This window comes from Sciurus vulgaris (genome assembly GCF_902686455.1).
Source record: "Sciurus vulgaris genome assembly, chromosome: 17".
In the NCBI taxonomy this organism is placed as follows: domain Eukaryota; kingdom Metazoa; phylum Chordata; class Mammalia; order Rodentia; family Sciuridae; genus Sciurus; species Sciurus vulgaris.
This window is the reverse complement of record NC_136478.1, coordinates 61,359,035-61,377,004: the sequence shown is the minus strand read 5'-3', so window position 1 is coordinate 61,377,004 and position 17,970 is coordinate 61,359,035. Positions and strand designations below refer to the sequence as shown.

The 17,970-nt window shown below is 51.6% G+C and overlaps 1 protein-coding gene across 4 annotated transcripts in view; it reads right to left on the bottom strand.

Annotated features, from left to right (window-relative positions):
- The window catches only part of AP2A1 (adaptor related protein complex 2 subunit alpha 1), a 30,445-nt gene extending 13,621 nt beyond the window's left edge, over positions 1–16,824 (bottom strand). For 2 of the 4 annotated variants that reach the window (XM_079117700.1, XM_079117701.1), the window contains exons 1-4: positions 16,615–16,824; positions 6,624–6,692; positions 6,364–6,506; positions 6,028–6,221 (exon numbers count right to left, since the gene is read on the bottom strand). In XM_079117700.1, coding sequence (XP_078973826.1) covers positions 6,028–6,221; positions 6,364–6,506; positions 6,624–6,692; positions 16,615–16,681 — 473 coding nt within the window. In that variant the 5' untranslated portion in view covers positions 16,682–16,824. Of the gene's footprint in view, positions 1–6,027; positions 6,222–6,363; positions 6,507–6,623; positions 6,693–11,659; positions 12,608–16,614 lie in introns of those variants that run through there. The other 2 variants (XM_079117698.1, XM_079117699.1) reach the window with 2 other exon arrangements.
- Positions 16,825–17,970: the final 1,146 nt, after the last annotated feature.

The window sequence follows — 17,970 nt, the reverse complement described above, 5'->3', positions numbered from 1 at the left end:
CTCTCTGAGCCTCCATATTGTTCTCTAAAATGTGAGCTCCTGTTCCTGTTGCCCTCCTATAAAATGCTGCATCGAGCTGAATAATGGCCTCCAAAGGTGCCACCTACTAATCCCTAGCACCTGTGAATATGCTCCCTCACATTTAGAAAGGGGCTGAGATGTGGCTCAGTGGCAGAGTGCTTGTCTCCCACACACAGGGCCTGAGTTTAGTCCCCAGCACTGCAAAAAATAAATAAATAGCTGGGTGCAGAGGTACACTCCTGTAACCCCAGCAACTCAGGAGTTGCGGGATGATCGCAAGTTCAAAGCCAGCTTCGGCAACTTAGCAAGGCCCTAAGCAACTTAGTGAGACTCTGTCTTAAAATAATACGGGCTGAGCATGTGGCTCAGTGCTAACGCACCCTTGGGTTCAATTCCAAGTATCAAATCAATAAATAAATGGGGATGGAAGGGTGAATGGACAGGGGACTCAGAAGATGTGACTAAGAACTGTGAGACAGGGAGGGGATTCTGGATTCTCCAGGTGGGCTCAGTGTCATCGGGATCCTTACAAGAGGGGAAGGTGAGAGTTTGGGTCAAAGAGAGACAAACGTGAGGATGGAAGCAGGGGGCAAACAGAGGAGCTGCCACTGCTGGCTCTTTAGAGGGTTCTGGGGACCAAGTCAGGGCTTTGCTCATGCCAGGTGAGTACTCTACCTCTGAGCTACACCCTGGCCCTCTGTGGTTGGTTTTAAAGATGGAGGAAGGGGACACAAGCCATGGAATGAGGCAGCCTCTGCAAGCTGGAAAAGGCAGGGGAACAGATTTTCCCCTGGAGCCTCCGGAAGGACCAGCCCTGCCCTCAGGTTGCTTTAAGTCCAGGGAGATGCGGACTTTGTACTTGACCAGTGGAACCGTGAGAGAGTCAGCATGACTTAAGCCACCACAATTTGTTAAGGGCCAAGGAAATAAACAGGCCCTTGTTTGTTCAACACCAAGCCTGGTAGCCCACAGGGTCCCCCCTCAGAGGCTGACTCTGTGTCGGACTATTACCCAGTTCTGAGCAAGAAAATGATGCTGTTCCAAAAGTTCCTCCGACGTTCTGGCTATGGCACGTGATCCCGAGGAAACCACAGACTCTGTGATGGGCAGCAGGTCCCCTCGGCAGGGCAATGAGGGCTCTCTAGGGACTGAGGGTAAAGGGGTGACGGTGTTGAGGACGCTGGAGTGGCCTCAAGCACAGAGGAGGTGCGCTGGCCTCTGGGGCCTTTGGTTAAACGTTTCCCAGAGGGCTGGGGCTATAGCTCAGTTGGTAGAGTGCTTGCCCCACATGCACAAGGCCTGGGTTCAATCCCCTGACCACACTCACAATCACAAAATAAATCCAAAACAAAACAAAAAAGAATTTCCCAGAAAGGACCCAATAGGGGGCGAAGGCATGAGGCAGAGTGGAGAGGAGGCAGACCCAAGCCAAAGGCCAGTGCAGAGTTGCTTCCCTGGATGTGAGGAGAATGCAGTGCAGCAGCGTGGCCAGCAGACACCTCTGCCAGGCACCCATCAGCAAGGCCGGGGAGATGTACCCTCAAGTCAAGAGCCAGGGGTGGCCACAGGACTGGCCCTCTGAGGAGCTGGGCCACCTCTGGTAAGGGCCCCCACCCTGAGTCATTGGGTTAAAACCAGAAGCCAGCTGGAGGTGTGTCCTGGACACCATGGTTAGTGGTTAGTGGTGCTTCTGCCACAGACCTGGCTCCACCCCAGTGCTCACTCTGGGATTCTGCTCCAAGTGCTTCCCTGTGTTAACCTCCAAGGATGCAGGTCCCGTTATCATCGCCATTTACGGGTCAGGACGTAAATGCAGTTGAAAGCAAAAGCAGTAAGAGCTATTCATCACCACAGCACTGCTTAGATCAAGTTTCCACCCAGGGATGTGGAGCCAGGTGTTAGACAAAACCTGGGGCATTAGACCCGAGTGCAGGGGCACAGGGAAGGCAGGGCGGAGGAGCAAGAGATTATGTGAAGGATTGAGGGAGAACGCAGTTCACTGTTTTCCCTTTTCAAAAAGGTGTTGATACCAAATACCAGCAATTCCCCTCGTAGGCACTGACCCAAGAGAACAGAAGACAAAGGGGACACAGAGGAGTGCATCATCTACAAGAACCAAATGTGCCACCTCTGATGCACAGATAAGAAAATGTGCTCCACCTTTGCCATGGAATATTACTAGGCCAGCAAAAGGAACGGAGTGCTGGGACAGGTGCCACCTGCATGTGAAGCACACGAAGCAGAGAGGAAGAAGACAGGCTGGTGGTCGCCAGGAGCTAGGGGGATGGGCAGGCAGGGTGTGACCGCCAAAAGGTATGGGGTCTCTGAAAGGGTGAGAAAAATGTTCTGGAATTTGATAGTTGTTAATTATACACACTAAAATAGTGAATTTTTTCTCAACTCTTAGTTCCTCCACACCCCGGGTGCTGCAAAGCCAAGCTTCCATGCTCAGAGGCCAGTGGAGAGCCAGGCAACCCCATCCTGGCCCTGTGACCCTGGCAGGGCACTGCCTCTAGGTGTCCACTGCCTTGTGGGAGGGAGACAGGCTTGCCCATGCTCACACTGGCTGCTGCCCTCCTCAGGGCGGCAGGTGACCTGCTATTGACTGCCTATCCTTATCTTTTGAAACTGTCAGCAGCATCTGCCACCAACCACTCCCTCCCCCATCAAGCTCCCAGGATCCTTTCACTGCCCCTGCCTCTGCTTCCTCTCCACCCCAGGGCTTGGCCTCCAGGCTGCCTCTCTTCCCTGTTCACCTCCCTCCCAAGGGACTTCATTCAGGCTGTGGCTTTAACTGTCATCTATTCCTATGTGCCTAATGCAGTAGCCCCCAGTCACATGTCACTCGGAGCGCTTGAACTGAGGTGAGTTCAAAAGGAGACAGGACGCGTGTGCACACTACACGCCAGATTTCAAAGACCAAGCACTGAAACAGGATGCCAGGAAAAGAGCTCAAGAATAATTTTTGTGTTGATTCAGTGTCAAACGACATTTTGGATGGATGAGGTTAAACTGAAGCGTTAAAGAACTGGGGAATGTTAAGGCGCTGGTGGCTGGCACTCGGTGCCCCCTCTGGCCCTGACTCCTCAGGCTCCAGCAGCCCGTGGACTCTCAGAGGCCCAGCCTGACATGGCCCCAGCCGGCCACCCATGCCTGCTCCCTGCTCCCAGCTCCGGGCTCCTCCCCTCCTGGCCAGGCTCTCCCCAGTCTCCCTCCTAGTGCGGGTCTGCTATCACCCACCCTCCGACTCACCCTCCCTCCTCTCCTCACACACGGAAGCCATTCTGTCTGCTCTAGAGCTCGCCCCTCTGCTCCACTGCTACAAGGCTGGTCCACGCCGCCCAGTTCCAACACACCTCCGTGCCTGGCTGTCTCCTGCTTCCCCCACACACCCGCTGGTCTTCTGTCTGTCACTTCCTGGGTTATTGGAATCTGGGGATCAGCCTCTTTCGTTGATTCTGAAGTAGTCTTGGCCATTATCTCCTCTGCCACAGTCTTCTCATCCCAGAATTCCACATAGCAATATGTCTTCTAGGACTCTTTTTGGTGGCTGGGGACTGATCCCAAGAGAGTTTTACCTGAGTTACATCCCTAGTCCTTTTTTACTTTTTTTATTTTGAGGCAGAGTCTCACTAAGTGGCTGAGGGTGTCACAAGTTGCTGAAGCTGGCCTTGAACTTGCATCTGCCTCAGCCTCCCCCATTGTTGGAATGACAGGTAGGCACCACCATGGCCGCTATCTTCTATGACTCTTTTTATTTATTTATTTCATTTTTTTATAACTTTATTCTATTTTTTATTTATATTTTTATGTGGTGCTGAGAATCGAACCCAGTGCCTTACACATGCTAGGTAAGCACTCTACCGCTTTACCACTCAGCTACATCCCTAGCCCAACCTCCCTCTCTCTCTCTCTCTCTCTCTCTCTCTCTCTCTGTTTGCTTGTGTGTAGGGTACTAGCAATTGAATCTAGCACTGTACCACTAAGCTACATCCAATCTTTTTTATTTTATTTTGAGACAGGGTCATGCTAAATTGCTGAGACTGGCCCCAAATTTACGATCCTGCTGCCTCAGCCTCCCAAGTCACTGGGATTATAAACATGCACCACCACCCAGCTCCAATTTCTTTTTTAAAAATCTCCTAGGTGCAATTTCAGTTAGGTGCATTGACACACACCTGTGATCTCAGCAACTCGGGGGACTGAGGCAAGAGGATCACAAATTCAAGGTCAGCTCAGCAAATTGGCAAAATTCTCAGCTACTAAGTGAGACCTTATCTCAAAATAAAAGAACTGAGGATGTAGCTCAATAGAGTGCCCCTGAATGCAATCCCTAGCACATAAAATAAATCATCTCTTGGTTTTTCTGGGCTATCTTCTGATTATTTCCCTTAGTTTTACTGTCTGTTCACTAATTCTTGCTTTGACTACATCTGCTTCTGTTAAACTGATCACTTATTTTGTAAAATTTTAATTACATTTTTCATTTCTTTTTAAATCTGCTTTGTACTTTGTCACGCAAACTCTCTTTACCACTGAGCTACAACCCAACCTTGTTCTCTTAACTTCTTGAAACACATTAAACATTTATTTTCTTTTCTGGTATTATTTTCTAGTTTTATTTGTAGTAGTTCTCCTTCACAGTGTCTTGTGTTTAGTACTCTTTGAATGTGAGCTACTCATGTAACACTGAGCTTCATCTGTGGAAATCCTGGAGGCCTGGCTTGAAAATAGGATCACTTTAAACTGAAGATTAACTAAGGGATGTTTGGACTACCAAGGTCACGTAAAATCAGGCTAAAAGTCAGTCTCAGGGATGTTCTGGGCCAAAGTTTGAGACAGGTAATTCTGCATAGTGTCCCCAAGAGGATTTATTTCCAGGTCACTCTCACTTTGAAGTGTGGCCTTCTAGAGTCTTCCCTTGGACAAGCTTGGTTTGGGAGGCTCTTGGGTCCAGCAAAATCTGGTTTTTGTACTCTGTTCATCAGCCTGTGTGCTGGGTCTTGTGTGTCCCTTATTTTCTGGCTAGTTCACAGATCTATTAAAGAATATTTTCTTCTGGGTGCGATGGCACATGCAACCCCAGCAACTCCAGTGTCTGAAGCAGGTGGTCCACAAGTTTGAGACCAGTCTCAGCAACTTAGGAAGGCCCTAAGCAACTTAGTGAGCCCCTGTCCTTTTTTTTTTTTTAAAGGGGGGGCTGGGGTTGTGGCTCAGAAGCTCAGTGGTAGAGTGTTTGCCTCACATGTGTAAGGCACTGGGTCCAATTATCAGCACTGCATATAAATAAATGAATAAATAAACATAAAGGTCCATCAACAATTTTAAAAAATATATTAAAAAAAAGGTTGTGGATATAGCTCAATGGTGAAGCACATCTGGGTACATTCCCCAGTATCCCCACAAAAAGTGGGGGCTGGGAATGTAGCTTAGAGACAGAATACTCCTGGGTTCAATCCCCAGTACTGCAAAAGGGGAGATTATATATATATATACCACTTCCTCTGGGAAGCCCTCCCTGATCCCCCTTAAACACACTTATAGGGCCCTGCGCCCTACAGTTTTGAGAGATGAATTCCACATTTCATTCTGCAATGTTTTCACCAATGTTCATCTTCACTCTGGTCTGTGAACACTGGGAGAGCAGTGACCGTGTTCTGGTCATGTTGATATCACCACCCATCAGCATGGTACCTGGCACATAGTAGGTGCTTAATAAATGTTTCTTCAATAAATGGAGAAGCAGCAGGAGCAAGGTTATCACCACTTTTATACTAGATGCTAAAGGTCCATATAATAGACACAAAGCCCAGTGATTCTGTGGCTCACTCCTCCCAGTCAGCTCGGTGAGAGGAGAGGTAATCAAAAGGCTGCTGCTGGAACCTCTGAGGTTCTAGCCTAGCGGTGGCCCCACAGCCCGGCTGGGAGACCTGATAGGGGACACAACTTCCCTGGCTGCACCTCACCGCCCCAGCCCTCTTCCCCTGTTGGTCCTCAGGGCCTCACCCAGCTACCAGGATGCGGGGGATGTCCGCAGCGAAGGCCTCGCCCATCTCACGACTGCCCACGTTGGCGATGCAGTGCAGGGCCAGGCACATGAAGGTGGGGTTGCGGCTCGCCAGGTCATTCTTGATGGCATTGTTGATGAGCCGGATCAGCTCTGAGTTTGAGTTCACCAGCACAGAGATGAACAGGTAACCCTGGGTGAGGAAGAAGGTGCAAGGCTGTGACCAAGTGGCCTTTTGGGGCTCCAGGTCAACCCTTGGACCCTGGAGCTGTACTTCCAGTCCCTCCTCCCTCAGACCCAGGGGTCCAGACCACTGCCCTCCTCCCCAGACTCACTATCTGCTTCTCTGTGTACTTATTGGAGCTAAGCAAGTTCACAGCCTCCATGTGTCCGAAGTCAATGTCATGGCCAAGCAGGAAGATGAAGAGCAATTTACACACATATTTTTTCTTACTGTAGCCATCCAAGGCCTTGTCCCCTGGGGCAGAGGAAGGAGAAAAGAGAGCTAGTAGTGAGGAACTTATGACAAGTCCCCAGACCCTCAGCTCCCAGCTCCTTCCTCCCTCACAGCCAGGGGTCTGGGCTCCCAGTCTACCTTTGAACTTGGAGCGGATGTTGGCCAGTTCCTTGTTGATCCTCTTAATCTCTGCCTCTTTGCTCTTACCTGGGAGAGGACAAGGAAAGGTGGTGAGGGCTTGTCTTGCCTGTGGGCTATAAGGATCAATTCTCTGCCCTGGGTCCTCTCCAGCTCACAAGTTTGGAGAGAAGAGTGCCTGGCACCCTGCTGGGTGGCTTACCTCCACCCTTTCCTCCCGCGGTAGCCCCAGCTCAATGGGGCTCCCTGGTTGGCCTCTCAGGTTCTGAGTGCCCCATCGAGGGAGCTGCCCTTACTGCTAGCACTGACCTGTCTCAGAGTGACACTCAATAGATGCATGACTGGGAGGTCAGCCACCCTACAGCTGTCCCTCAGTCCTGAATCAGAGGGGTCTCCTGGAGGAAGACTGAAGTGGGGCTTGTGGGAGCTTCTCTGGGAGTTGGGAGTGGGGTGAGGCAGAATTTCTAGAGAAGGACGGCACATGTGCCCACTCACTCCTCCATTCATTCATTTACACCTGAGCCACTTGGGGGCCAGGCCACGTGCTGAGGGATGTGGGTAGCCCGGATGTGGGTCAGAGCAGGTCTCTGCCCTTTAGATAACCAGAGATTTATAAAGCACCTGCTCATTAAAATGCTAAAATATGAAGCTGGGGTGTAGCTCAGCGGTAGAGTGCTGGCCTAGCATAAGCCAAATCTTGAGTTCAACCTCCAGCACTGCAAAAAATAAAAATAAAAATAGATAAATAGTTACAATATTAACACGTTGAAATAATATTTTAGATGCACTAGGTTACAGAAACATAGTATTAAAGTTAATTTTGCCCGCTTCATTTTAATGAAGAAACACACAGCTACTGGGGAGCCACCCAGGTCACAACTATCTGCATCTGCCTGTCTCCCAGGCCAGCCTCAAGGGCAGCAGCTCCATGTGCCAAGGGGCAGTAAAGTCCATCAAAAGGTGAATGATGAGCAGGGCTCAGTGGCACATGCCTGTAATCCCAGCGGCTTGGAAGGGTAAGGCAGGCAGATGGCGAGTTCAAAGCCAGCTTCAGCAATAGCAAGGCACTAAGCAACTCAGTGAGAACCTGTCTCTAAATAAAATACAAAATAGGGCTGGGGATGTGACTCAGTGGTGGAGTGTCCCTGAGTTCAATCCCTGGTGCCAAGAAAAAAAAGAGCTGGAGATGTAGCTCTGTGGTAAAGCACCACTGGATTCAATCCCCAGTACCAAAAAAGAAAAAAGCTGTGAATGATGGGTCTTGGGAAGTGCAGGGTGGTGATCTGTCCCTAAGAAAAGGTGGATGGTAGGGACCAGGGTGAGGGGTCGCTGGGGCCAATCGATAAAGCCTTTACTTCACCATGAGTTCCACGTGGCCTATGTTACCTCAGAGGCCACCTGATCCTTGTAATTTATTAATTATAAGTTTCCTATAGTCTCTTGGGCCAGGATGGAACAGGATGATGCCAGGAGCCCCAGGTCTAGGCACACTGGCAGGACCCTGGGGAGTCCTGGCCTAGTGGGGGACAGGCACGCAATGTGTCAGTTACACCTAAGTAAGAAGTACAGGGACAGGGACAGAAGCTGCCCAGGCACTGCCTGGGGCCTGGGTGGAGGCTTCCAGGGGAGGGACATTTGAGGAGAACCTTCAAAGACGAGGAGGGCCCAGAAGCAGCTCACCAGAGGGGCATGGGACACATCCCAGGGAGGGAATGCCAACAAGGGTGGCCAGGGTCAGCAGCACATCCCTTGGGGCAAGACAGAGGCAGTGACAAGGGCAGGCTCTGGTCTATTCCTGCTTCATGTATGCCCACACAATCACTTTGATGGTTTGCCTGAAAATTATTCTGTAGGGGTAAGAAAATCCACATCTTTTGCAGACGGACTGCACGTCATTCAGAAGATGCTTAAATTCTGCCACCTGAAGATGGACACTGGGACAGCAGCGCGTTTCCCAGGTTAACCCTTTCTGGCCTGTGTTGAAACTGCTTTAAAAAGCTTCGCAAGGACTGGGACGGCAGCTCAGAGGGACAGCACTCCCCCAGCATGCACAGGCCCTGGGTTCCATCCCAGCACCATGAAATAAAACGAAAAATCAAAAGAAACTCTTGGGCTGAGGCTGGGGCTCAGTGGTAGAGCGCTTGCCTAGCATGTGTGAGGCACTGGGCTCGATTCTCAGCACTGCATATAAATAAATGAATAAAGGTCCATCAAAAAAAATATATATATATATATAAATTCTTTAAATATTAAGTTACATCTAATTAAAATGGGTTTATGTACATATATCTATAAATATGTACATGTACATTTAGTCTTTTAATATTCCTTAAGCAATGCATTTTAAAGAAATTCTCCAGGACCACAGGGGATTGGTTCCAGGACTCCCTCAGATACCAAAACTCAGGGATTTGCAAGTCCCTAACATAATGGTGTATACCTTATGTCATCTCCAGGGTGACTTAGAATCCTCAATACAATGTAAATACTATAAAACAGATCTAACAGTATATTGTTTAGGGAATAATGACAAGAAAAAAGGCTGAACCCATTCAGTACTGAGCAATTTTTTTTCAAATATTTTTGGTCTGCAGCTGGCTGAATCCAGATGCAAAACCCATGAATAGAGAGGGCCATCTAAATCTATGAGTATGTGTGCACGTGTGTACGATTTCCTTTAAATAGTCTTTAAATCGCCCCCATCTATTTGATACCGTCTTCTGCATAACCGACAGACTTTGCTGTGAAAAATACCTTAGAGGAAATGAAAGCACCAACCAGATCTCCCAAACAGAAGACGTGGCCTCCGTAGAGCTAGGGCCCAGGGCCAGTGTGCTGGGGCTGTGAGAGTGACACGTGGCGGGAAGGGGCTGCGAACAGCTGTGAGGGACTAGGCTAATGGCAAGGATGACTTCCCGGCACCCAGGGCCAGCCAGCGACAGGGAATGAGCTCGCCCTCACAGGCGGCATGCAAACATGCCAGGGAGACTTAAAGGGATTCTCCCATTCACTGAGAGATTTCGGGGTTTTTTCCTTTTGGTACTGGGAACTGAACCCAGGGGGCACTTAACCACTGAGCAACATCCCCAGCCCTTTTTTATATTTTACTTAGAGACAGGGTCTCGTTTAATTCCTGAGACTGGCTTTGAACTTGTGATCCTCCTGCCTCGGCCTCCCAAGCTGCTGGGTCACAAAGAGGTTTCTTGGTGGGCCCTGGACTGGAGGAGAGGCTGACAGGAACAACGGTGAATGTTTTGAGGCAAAAACAATGGAGGCCGGGAGGCAGGAATCAAGCTAGGGGACGAAGCTTCCTGGTACACAGCTCCCAGGCTTTGAGGATCAGAAGGTGAGGCTGGAATGGACCCACATGTGAGGTGTGCTCTGCGCAGGAGGACCAGCATGTACAGTAGCCTGGAGGCACAAGAGGGGAGGAGCGGGAGGTCAGGAAGCATAACAGTCAAGCCATCAGACTGATGGAGTGAGGGCGGAAGGGGTGTGAGAGGCAGGGCAGACCACGCAAGCCTCTGCTCTTCCTGAGGGTGCTGGGGAACCACAGGAGGAGCCGGCCTCTCTTGTGCCTGCGGCTGTGGCTGTTGCTGTGATGGACGTGCAACAGCAAGGAGGCCACCCTGCTGCCTCGGGCCGGAGAGGCCAGAGCCGAGGGAGCTGCTGGCTGGGGCTCCTGGTCAGGGGAGATAAAGCCTTCCCAAGCGCAGGAGCCGCAGCATCTGAGGCATCAGGGCGGGACTGTCGCTACCACTGAAGACATCCTGACAAAGCTGGCCCCTGCCCTGGAGGAACCACTGTGCTCTGAAGGAGAAAACCCAGGCACCGAGCAGCACAGCTCCGCGAAGCCCAAGAGGTCTTCAAACTCCGCACCTGCCCGCCTGCTGGGATCTGGACTCCACGTGTGGCTTGCATCAACCTCAGGGCCCTGGGCTCTGGGAGACGCTTGGACCCTAGACCACAGTGATGCCCAGAACATTTTGGCCTTTCCATCCCCAAAATGGAAGCCACCAACACCATGTGGCCACTGGGCACCTGAAACGTGGCCAGTGCAACCAAGGGACTCAATTCCTCATTTTATTTCGTTTTAGTTTATTAAAAACTGATCCTAAATTTGGTGACTGAAAAAGTATGTCTAGAACCACCCGGGTATTTTGTGAATCTACATTTTAAACTACACGTTTTAAGAAATCTTAATCCAAAGCAAATGATTGTTAAAACTAGAGGTCCCCAACTGAGGTTCGCAGTGAGTATGAAATACACACTAGATCTTGAAGACTCAGTGTAAGAAGGGAACATAAACCATGATTAAGAAATCTAGAATGGGTGAAGCTCAGTGGCACTGTCCTTGCTTAGCATGTACGAGGTCCAGGGTTTGATCCCCAGCCCAGCTAATAATAATAATAATAGTAATAATAATAATAAAAAAAACTAATAAGCTAGGGATGTAGCTCAGTGGTAGAGTGCTTGTCTAGCATACGTTAGGCCCTGAGTTCACTCCTCAGTACTGCAAAAAAATTAAAATAAAATAAATTGATCCCATATTGAAACAACATTGGGAGAAACAAAATGTATTAAAATTAATTTCACTGGCTGTTTTGCTTTTCAAATGTGGTAAGAAAATCTAAACCTACATGTGGCTTGCATTAGGCTGGATTACACACTGCTCGCATTGTCGACAAAGTCGCCATCCCTGAGTGAGGAAAATACATTCTCCTTAATCAAGGCCACACCCTGCCGGTGCCCGCCAAAGTCACCCAGACCATGCCTAAGCCAAGGCTAAGAGCAGGAAGGTGCCCAGGGTGCTGATTTGCAAACCCTTCCCTCCTGGACATGGACACCAGTGCCCTGAAGCAGGGATGTATGTGACTGCCTCTGTCCTGGCATGTCCTCAGGGTCTACAGCTGCTTGGCACAGGCGAGGCGTGGAACGCGGATCTGTGGGCTGGGGCCATGAGACAACACCCAGTTGGGGGTGGGGTTGGGGCTGGGGATCAGGCTCAGAACTCTCTAGTTCCTTGAAGTGCAGACCTGGGGTTGGATTATCCCAAAGGCTCACTAATGCCAGAGCACCACCGGAGTGGCACTTAGTCATCCTTCTGCTCTCTCCACAGCAGCCAGGGGGAACCTGTGGAAATCTGAGTGAGACCTTATGCCTTCCACACTCCAAACCCCTCTCCAGGGCTCCCAGGGGACTCAATATGAAAGTAAAGTCCCCTCCATGGCTCATAAGGGTCTGTACCATCTGCACTGGTCCCTCTGAGGCTAAAGTCCTGTCCTTGTTCCATATGGCTGTAGTCACTGCTGCCACCACTGCCTCTTTCTCCTTATCCCAGCTCCTTCTATACTCCAGGCAAAATCCAGCCTCAGGGCCTTTGCACAGGTTGTTCCCTCCAGCTTTATGCATGACTCATTCACCTACCAAATTGCTTCCTGGCTCTGACACCACCTTTTCAACCAGACTCTGACTAGCCTAGATAGAGCACAGTCCCCAACCCCAGCCCTGCTCCTTGCTTAGTTCCCTCCCAACTCCTACTGCTACCTATCCGGACACCTCACGTAGTGACTTGTATACTTGTCCGCCTCTGTCCTTGAGTGTGAGCACCACCAGGCAGGGGCCTCTGTTGCTGGAGCCCCATCCCCTCAAACAGTGCCTGGCACTCAAAGCAGGCTGGTTCTTGACGCCTCTGAGGACCAGGACCTGCAGAGGGCAGAACTTGGGACCCAGGAGGGGATGAGCTCCAGGGTCTGCGGAAGATGTCATAACACAGTGAATCACAGTGGGTCCGTCTGATGGAGGAGCTCAGGACATGATGGCAGTCAGAACTCCACTCCTCGTCACTTGCTCAGCAAACTTCCCCATGTCCTTCCTGAGCCAGACTCTGCTCTGAGGGAAAGGGGGGCCCTGGACAGGACGTGGCCCTGGCCCCTAGCAGCTGTTGATAAAAGACTTCAGCTGGATTCCCACTCAAGGCAGGACAGGGCCACGCCCTCAGGCTGGGCCCAGCCTCAGTCTCTCCCTCTTCTTAGCAGACTGTGTCCTCCCCTGCTCTCCTCAAAGCCTGCCTTTCACCCCTTCCCTGAGCCCCAGGCTCCCTCCCTCAGGACGGCTCAGCGCCTCCCCCTGCACCCCAATGCACATCCCTAATCCTTTCTCCCAACTCCCCTGTGCCCTCCAGGACAAACACCAGACTGGCCTCTGCTCCTTTACTCAGTGTCAAATCCATCCCTCTCTGAACCAGTCCCACAGGCTTTTCCGCAAAGCCTCAAAGGGCCTCAGGACCCTTACACTTGCCACCTCTGCCTTCACGGCTCTTCTCCACTGCTCTTGGCCTGGCTCACTCTTCCACATTCTGCCCACGTGGCTCTCAGAGTCTCTTGCTTAGCAAGGTCTAAGCCCTGTGACCTAACGGAGTCCCCATCTTCTCAACATCGTGGCCCTTTCCCTCCCCCTCATGGGATTATGAGAGTCACAAATGTTCCTCATCTTTTTTTCTTTTTTTTTGTACTGGGGATGGAACCCAGGGGCGCTCATCCGCTGAGCCACATCCTAGTCCCTTTTATATTTCATTTAGAGACAGGGTCTCGCTAAGTTGCTGAGGCAGGCTTTGAATTCATGATCCTCCTGCTTCAGCCATCTGAGTGGCTGGATCCCCACTTTTTAATTTAATTTCACTTTTGTAGTACTGGAGTTTGAGCCTAGGGGCGCCCTACTACTGAACTTAAATGTAGTCCTTTTTATTTTGCGTTTTGAGCCCTGGTATGTCTGCTAGTTACCCAGGTGGACCCTGAACTTGTGGTCACCCTGCCTCTGCCTCCTAGGTGGCTGAGACCACAGGCCTGGGCCCCCACTCCCAGCTGTTGCCCACTTTTTAGAAAATTGAGATATAATTCACAGCCCACAAAAGTCACCCATTTCTAGTGTAAAACTGGTAGTCTTTGTCTATTCACAGTGTCCTGGGACATCACCACTGATTCCAGAAAACTTCATTACCCCAAAAGAAACTACTCGAGAAACATTCTCCTCCCCATCCCCGCTGCCATGCTGGGCGGTCACCAATCTTCTTTGTGTCTCTATGGATTCGCCTATCCTGGCATTGTGTCTACAGGGAGTCACACACTGTGTTGCCTTCTGCATCTGGCTCCCTCCACTTGGCCAAATGTTGTCAAGGCCCACTGTGTTGTGGCATGTCAGTGCTTCATTCCTTTTCATGACTCAGTAATATTCCACAGTAGAGACAGACCACCTTTTGCTTATTCATCAGTTGCTGAATATTTGGGATGCTTCTACTTTGGGGCTATCAGGAATCATGCCGTGAATATCCATGCATGAGTCTGTAAGGACAGCTGCCATCTGTTCCCAGTATCTTCTCCCCACAGGGCTGGCAACTTAACAGGGGCATGAACACATCTGTCCTATTTGTCCTTGTGTCCCCAATACCACGATAAGGCTGGAAACAAATCAGCCACTCCACATACACTTGCCGATAAGAGGACAGGAGTGATCCCTAATCGTCTAGCCCCCAAGCCAGCAGCACAAGTATTTCCACTTCCAGAGTCTGCACCCAAGTCCCACCGGCCTCTGGCTCCCCTGTGAGCTCCGGCACACCTGCCTGTTTTCTCTTTTCTCCCAAACTCCCATCACCAGGCCCTCTGCACAACCCATCAGCCCAGGTACTTTCCGGTGGTCCCTTCTCAGCCCATCCGGCCAGCCCTCCCTCCCCTATACCTTTCCCTTGGCTCATGGTGTCACTCTAAATTGTCAATTCTTCTCACAGCAGCCAGGGAAATTATTTTAAAACACCACTCAGCTACGACCCTCCTCTCAAAATCTTCCTGTGGCTCCCAATTCACTAACAGCAAGGTCAAAGTGCTCACATGGCCCACAAAGCTCAACCAGCTGCTGTCCCTTCTGTCCTCATCTCTTCCCCGTCTTTCGCTCCCTCACTCGGCTCCAGGCACACTGGTATCCTCCCTCTTAATTGAACACACACTAACCATGCTGTAACCTCAGGGCCTTTGAACACGCGGTTCCCCTGCCCGGAACCCTTTTCTCCAAAACCCACAGGACCTGCTCCCTTATGTTGGTCAGATCCACTGAGATGTCACCTCCATGTCACAGCCTGTTCTCAGCACCCTCTCGTGCCTGGTCCCTCTCCTCTTTGCTTACTTTTTCTTCATAGTACCAGTCGTCATCTGACAGTATATCATGCATTGCCTTCTCTGTTTATTACCTATCTCCCTCAGGGAATGGAAGCTTCTAAGAACAGAGATTCTTGTTCCTAGTTGTACCCCAATGCTGAGAACAGGACTCAGTACACAGAGGGGATCTCAAAGTACGTCAAGTGAATGAATGAATGAGCTTTTAGAGGAAAGATGCTATTATGAATGGAGTGTGCAGACAAACAGGCTGAGCCTAAAAATGGTTTGATGATTTGCTGAGAGACACAGTAATGGTAGGTACCGAAGCAAAGCACACCTACCTATAACAGCTGTACCACCTCCAAGTCTATCACACCTTACGGATCCAGCCCTTTTCATGATAACCACATCATCGTTCCTTCAAATGAAACCCAAGTTTCCACCTCTCCTGTTCGCACTGAGTACTTACTACATTCCAGAACCTTCCAGGACTACTGAACGCTAAAACAACAAATGGGCACCTCACGGGAGCCCCCTTAAGACCCAGCTGAATAACAGCCAAGATCCATGGAGGGCGTGACCACGTGAAAGGTCTCACATGTTATCGTAGTTACCCTCAGAAAGGTGTGATCAGCATTCCCTCCTGACAGATGAGGAAAAAGATAGTCAAAGTCCCTCATTCAAGGTCACACAGCTATGGGGTGGCAGAGCTCAAATTCAAAGCCAAGTTTGGCTGACCCCAAAAACCACGTGGGTGTAGCTTCTGAAGGCTCCTGGCAGTTCCACACACCAACAGTCGCTTCCAGGAGTTGGAACTGACGTGCCACCAGCCATTGACAAGGCAACTGTTCCTGGTAGGGATCATTGTCCCCATACAGCTGTGGTCAGACAGGGAAGGGTCTAGACCTAGGCCTGTCCTGCTCCCTGACCTCTGACCTCCCTCTGGAACTGGCCTTCCCCTATCCCAGGCTTCACAGATCTCTCCCCCACAAAGCCCTAGGACTCCCTGACCTCTTCCTTGAGGTCTGGGCCCTCCGGCTTCTGGCACATCCCCCAGTTCCCACTCTCCTTTCCAGGCCCCTGTTCCAGGTCTCACGTTCTCTCCAGACTCTACACTTGTAGTCCCTCCCTTCTGCACTCCCTGCGCCCCTCCTTTTCCCTCAGTCAAGCCTGCTCCCGCTGTCCTCCATATCTCCTAAGCAATTCCCCACTCTGGAGACTCTTCATCCCTCACCAGTGTCCTTCCATAGTCCCCCACTTCCCATCTGTCCTACCGAGGCCCTTGGACTTCCAACCACTCCTATGCTTCGTTGATGCCACTAACCAGGAGCCTCGATGACCTATCTAGTCCCTTCCCCTCTATGACACCCCCTTCCCCGGGTCCTCAAGCCCTGCCCCATTAGGCTGCCTGTGTGCCACTTCCTCCAGGCCCCCTCTGGCCGCCTCCCATTCCATCACCCCACAGGGTACCCCCCGCCACGCACCCGCTTCCATTTCTATCTACATCGGGGATCCCTCTAACCCCATGGTTTGTACGAGCCTACAGCTTTTCTTATCATTCCCGGGGGACGCCTCTAGGGCCCTACCCCGGGACCTCGCTTGCCTCCTCCCCTACAGACCCCCCGGACCCCTCTAGCCGCTCCGTGGCGTCACCTCGGGAGGCACTCTATGACACCCCAGGCCCCTGGATCTCCCCACCCTAAAGTTCCCACAGGACTCTCCTCTTCTCTCCCTCTCCGACCGCAGAGGCTTTCTATGCCCCGGGCCCCTCTGTGACCCCAAACTCCTCGGTTCCACGCTGCCCCCTCCCCCGCGTCTTCTGTGTCCCCCGGCCGCGAGCTCACAGTTCCGGATGTCGGAGATGAACACCGCAAGCCCCCGCATCCCATCGCCCTTGGACACGGCCGGCATGATGGCGGTGGTGTCGGCTCCAGGCCTGGCCGGACAGGGCACAGCACAGCGGGGGCTGGCAGGCGGGCACCGGGCGGAAAGGACCCCAGGCGCGCCGAGGAGCCCAGCCGGCCGAGGGGGAGGGCGGGCTGGAGAGCGGGCGGGCTGGGCAGGCCGCGGACCGCCCTCGGTCCCTCCCTCTCGCACAGCCGTCAGGGGCTTTTAGCCTACCATTGGCTGTTCTTTCTGCCTGTCAGGATCGTAGTCGCCCCTATTCCCTCTTTCATTGGTTGCAACGCAAAAGCACACTGTTACGATTGGCCCAGCACCCTGCTATTTCCGTTCGGGAGCGGAGGAGGGGGCGTTGCCCAAGAGACGGGCAGGGTTCGATTACGCACCATGGGACCGCCTCCTCTGAGCGGCCGAATCCAACACTGATTGGATATGGCCCCCACTGAAAGACAAGAGGGAGGGACGTGAAAGAAGGCGGGGGTACGGGCCTTGGGAGGCGGGACTTGGGTTGAACGGGACCAATGGATGAGTAGATCGCCCCCGCAGGCGTCCCGAATTCGCCGGACCAGTCCTTTTTCCGCCCAGGATTGGGCGGTTGTGGAGGCGGGCGAAGGGCGACGATCCGTAGAGAAGGAAGGATAAGAGGAGGGTGTCGCTTAGCTGGGTTGGGATAGGTGGAGCGACGCCTGCAATTCCCTGCTGCAGAGAAGGCTCTGGGCGGGGCAAGAGAGCGTGAGGTTTTTACTGCGCAAGCGTCCTTCTGTTCTTTTCTCCCTCCTTTCCCCGACCCCTTGATTCCTAAATCCTCTTCCAGGAAGCCTTCCCCTACACCCCACCCCTTGTAACCTGCACGTTCCTCGGACTTGATTTGTTAAGAGACCTAGCATCCCAGAGGGGAGGAACTGTAATTCAAGGCCCACTCATTAAGTAAAAGGTAAAACGGGGTTTCAGAGAGGTCGAGTGACTCGCCCAAGGCCACGCAGCTGGGAAGTGGAATTTATATCTAATTTTTGAACCACTTTTCAATATATGTTGCCGCCCCCTAGCACCACAAGGCTTCGAACAATTTCCATTATAGCAGATATTGAGTCAAAATTGATTCTGTCCTCCAACAGTCTCTGAACTATTCCAGGCAAGAAAGGAACCTAGTACTGACAAGTGGTGAAAGAAAAGAATGGGCGAATTTGCTTGGCTTTGGCCCCACCCCCACCCCCACCGTGGGCTCCCCGGAGGCTCTTTGCTTGACTGGCTGCTGAGAAGGCAAAGCCGCCAGAACTCCAACGCCCCAGGCTATTGAG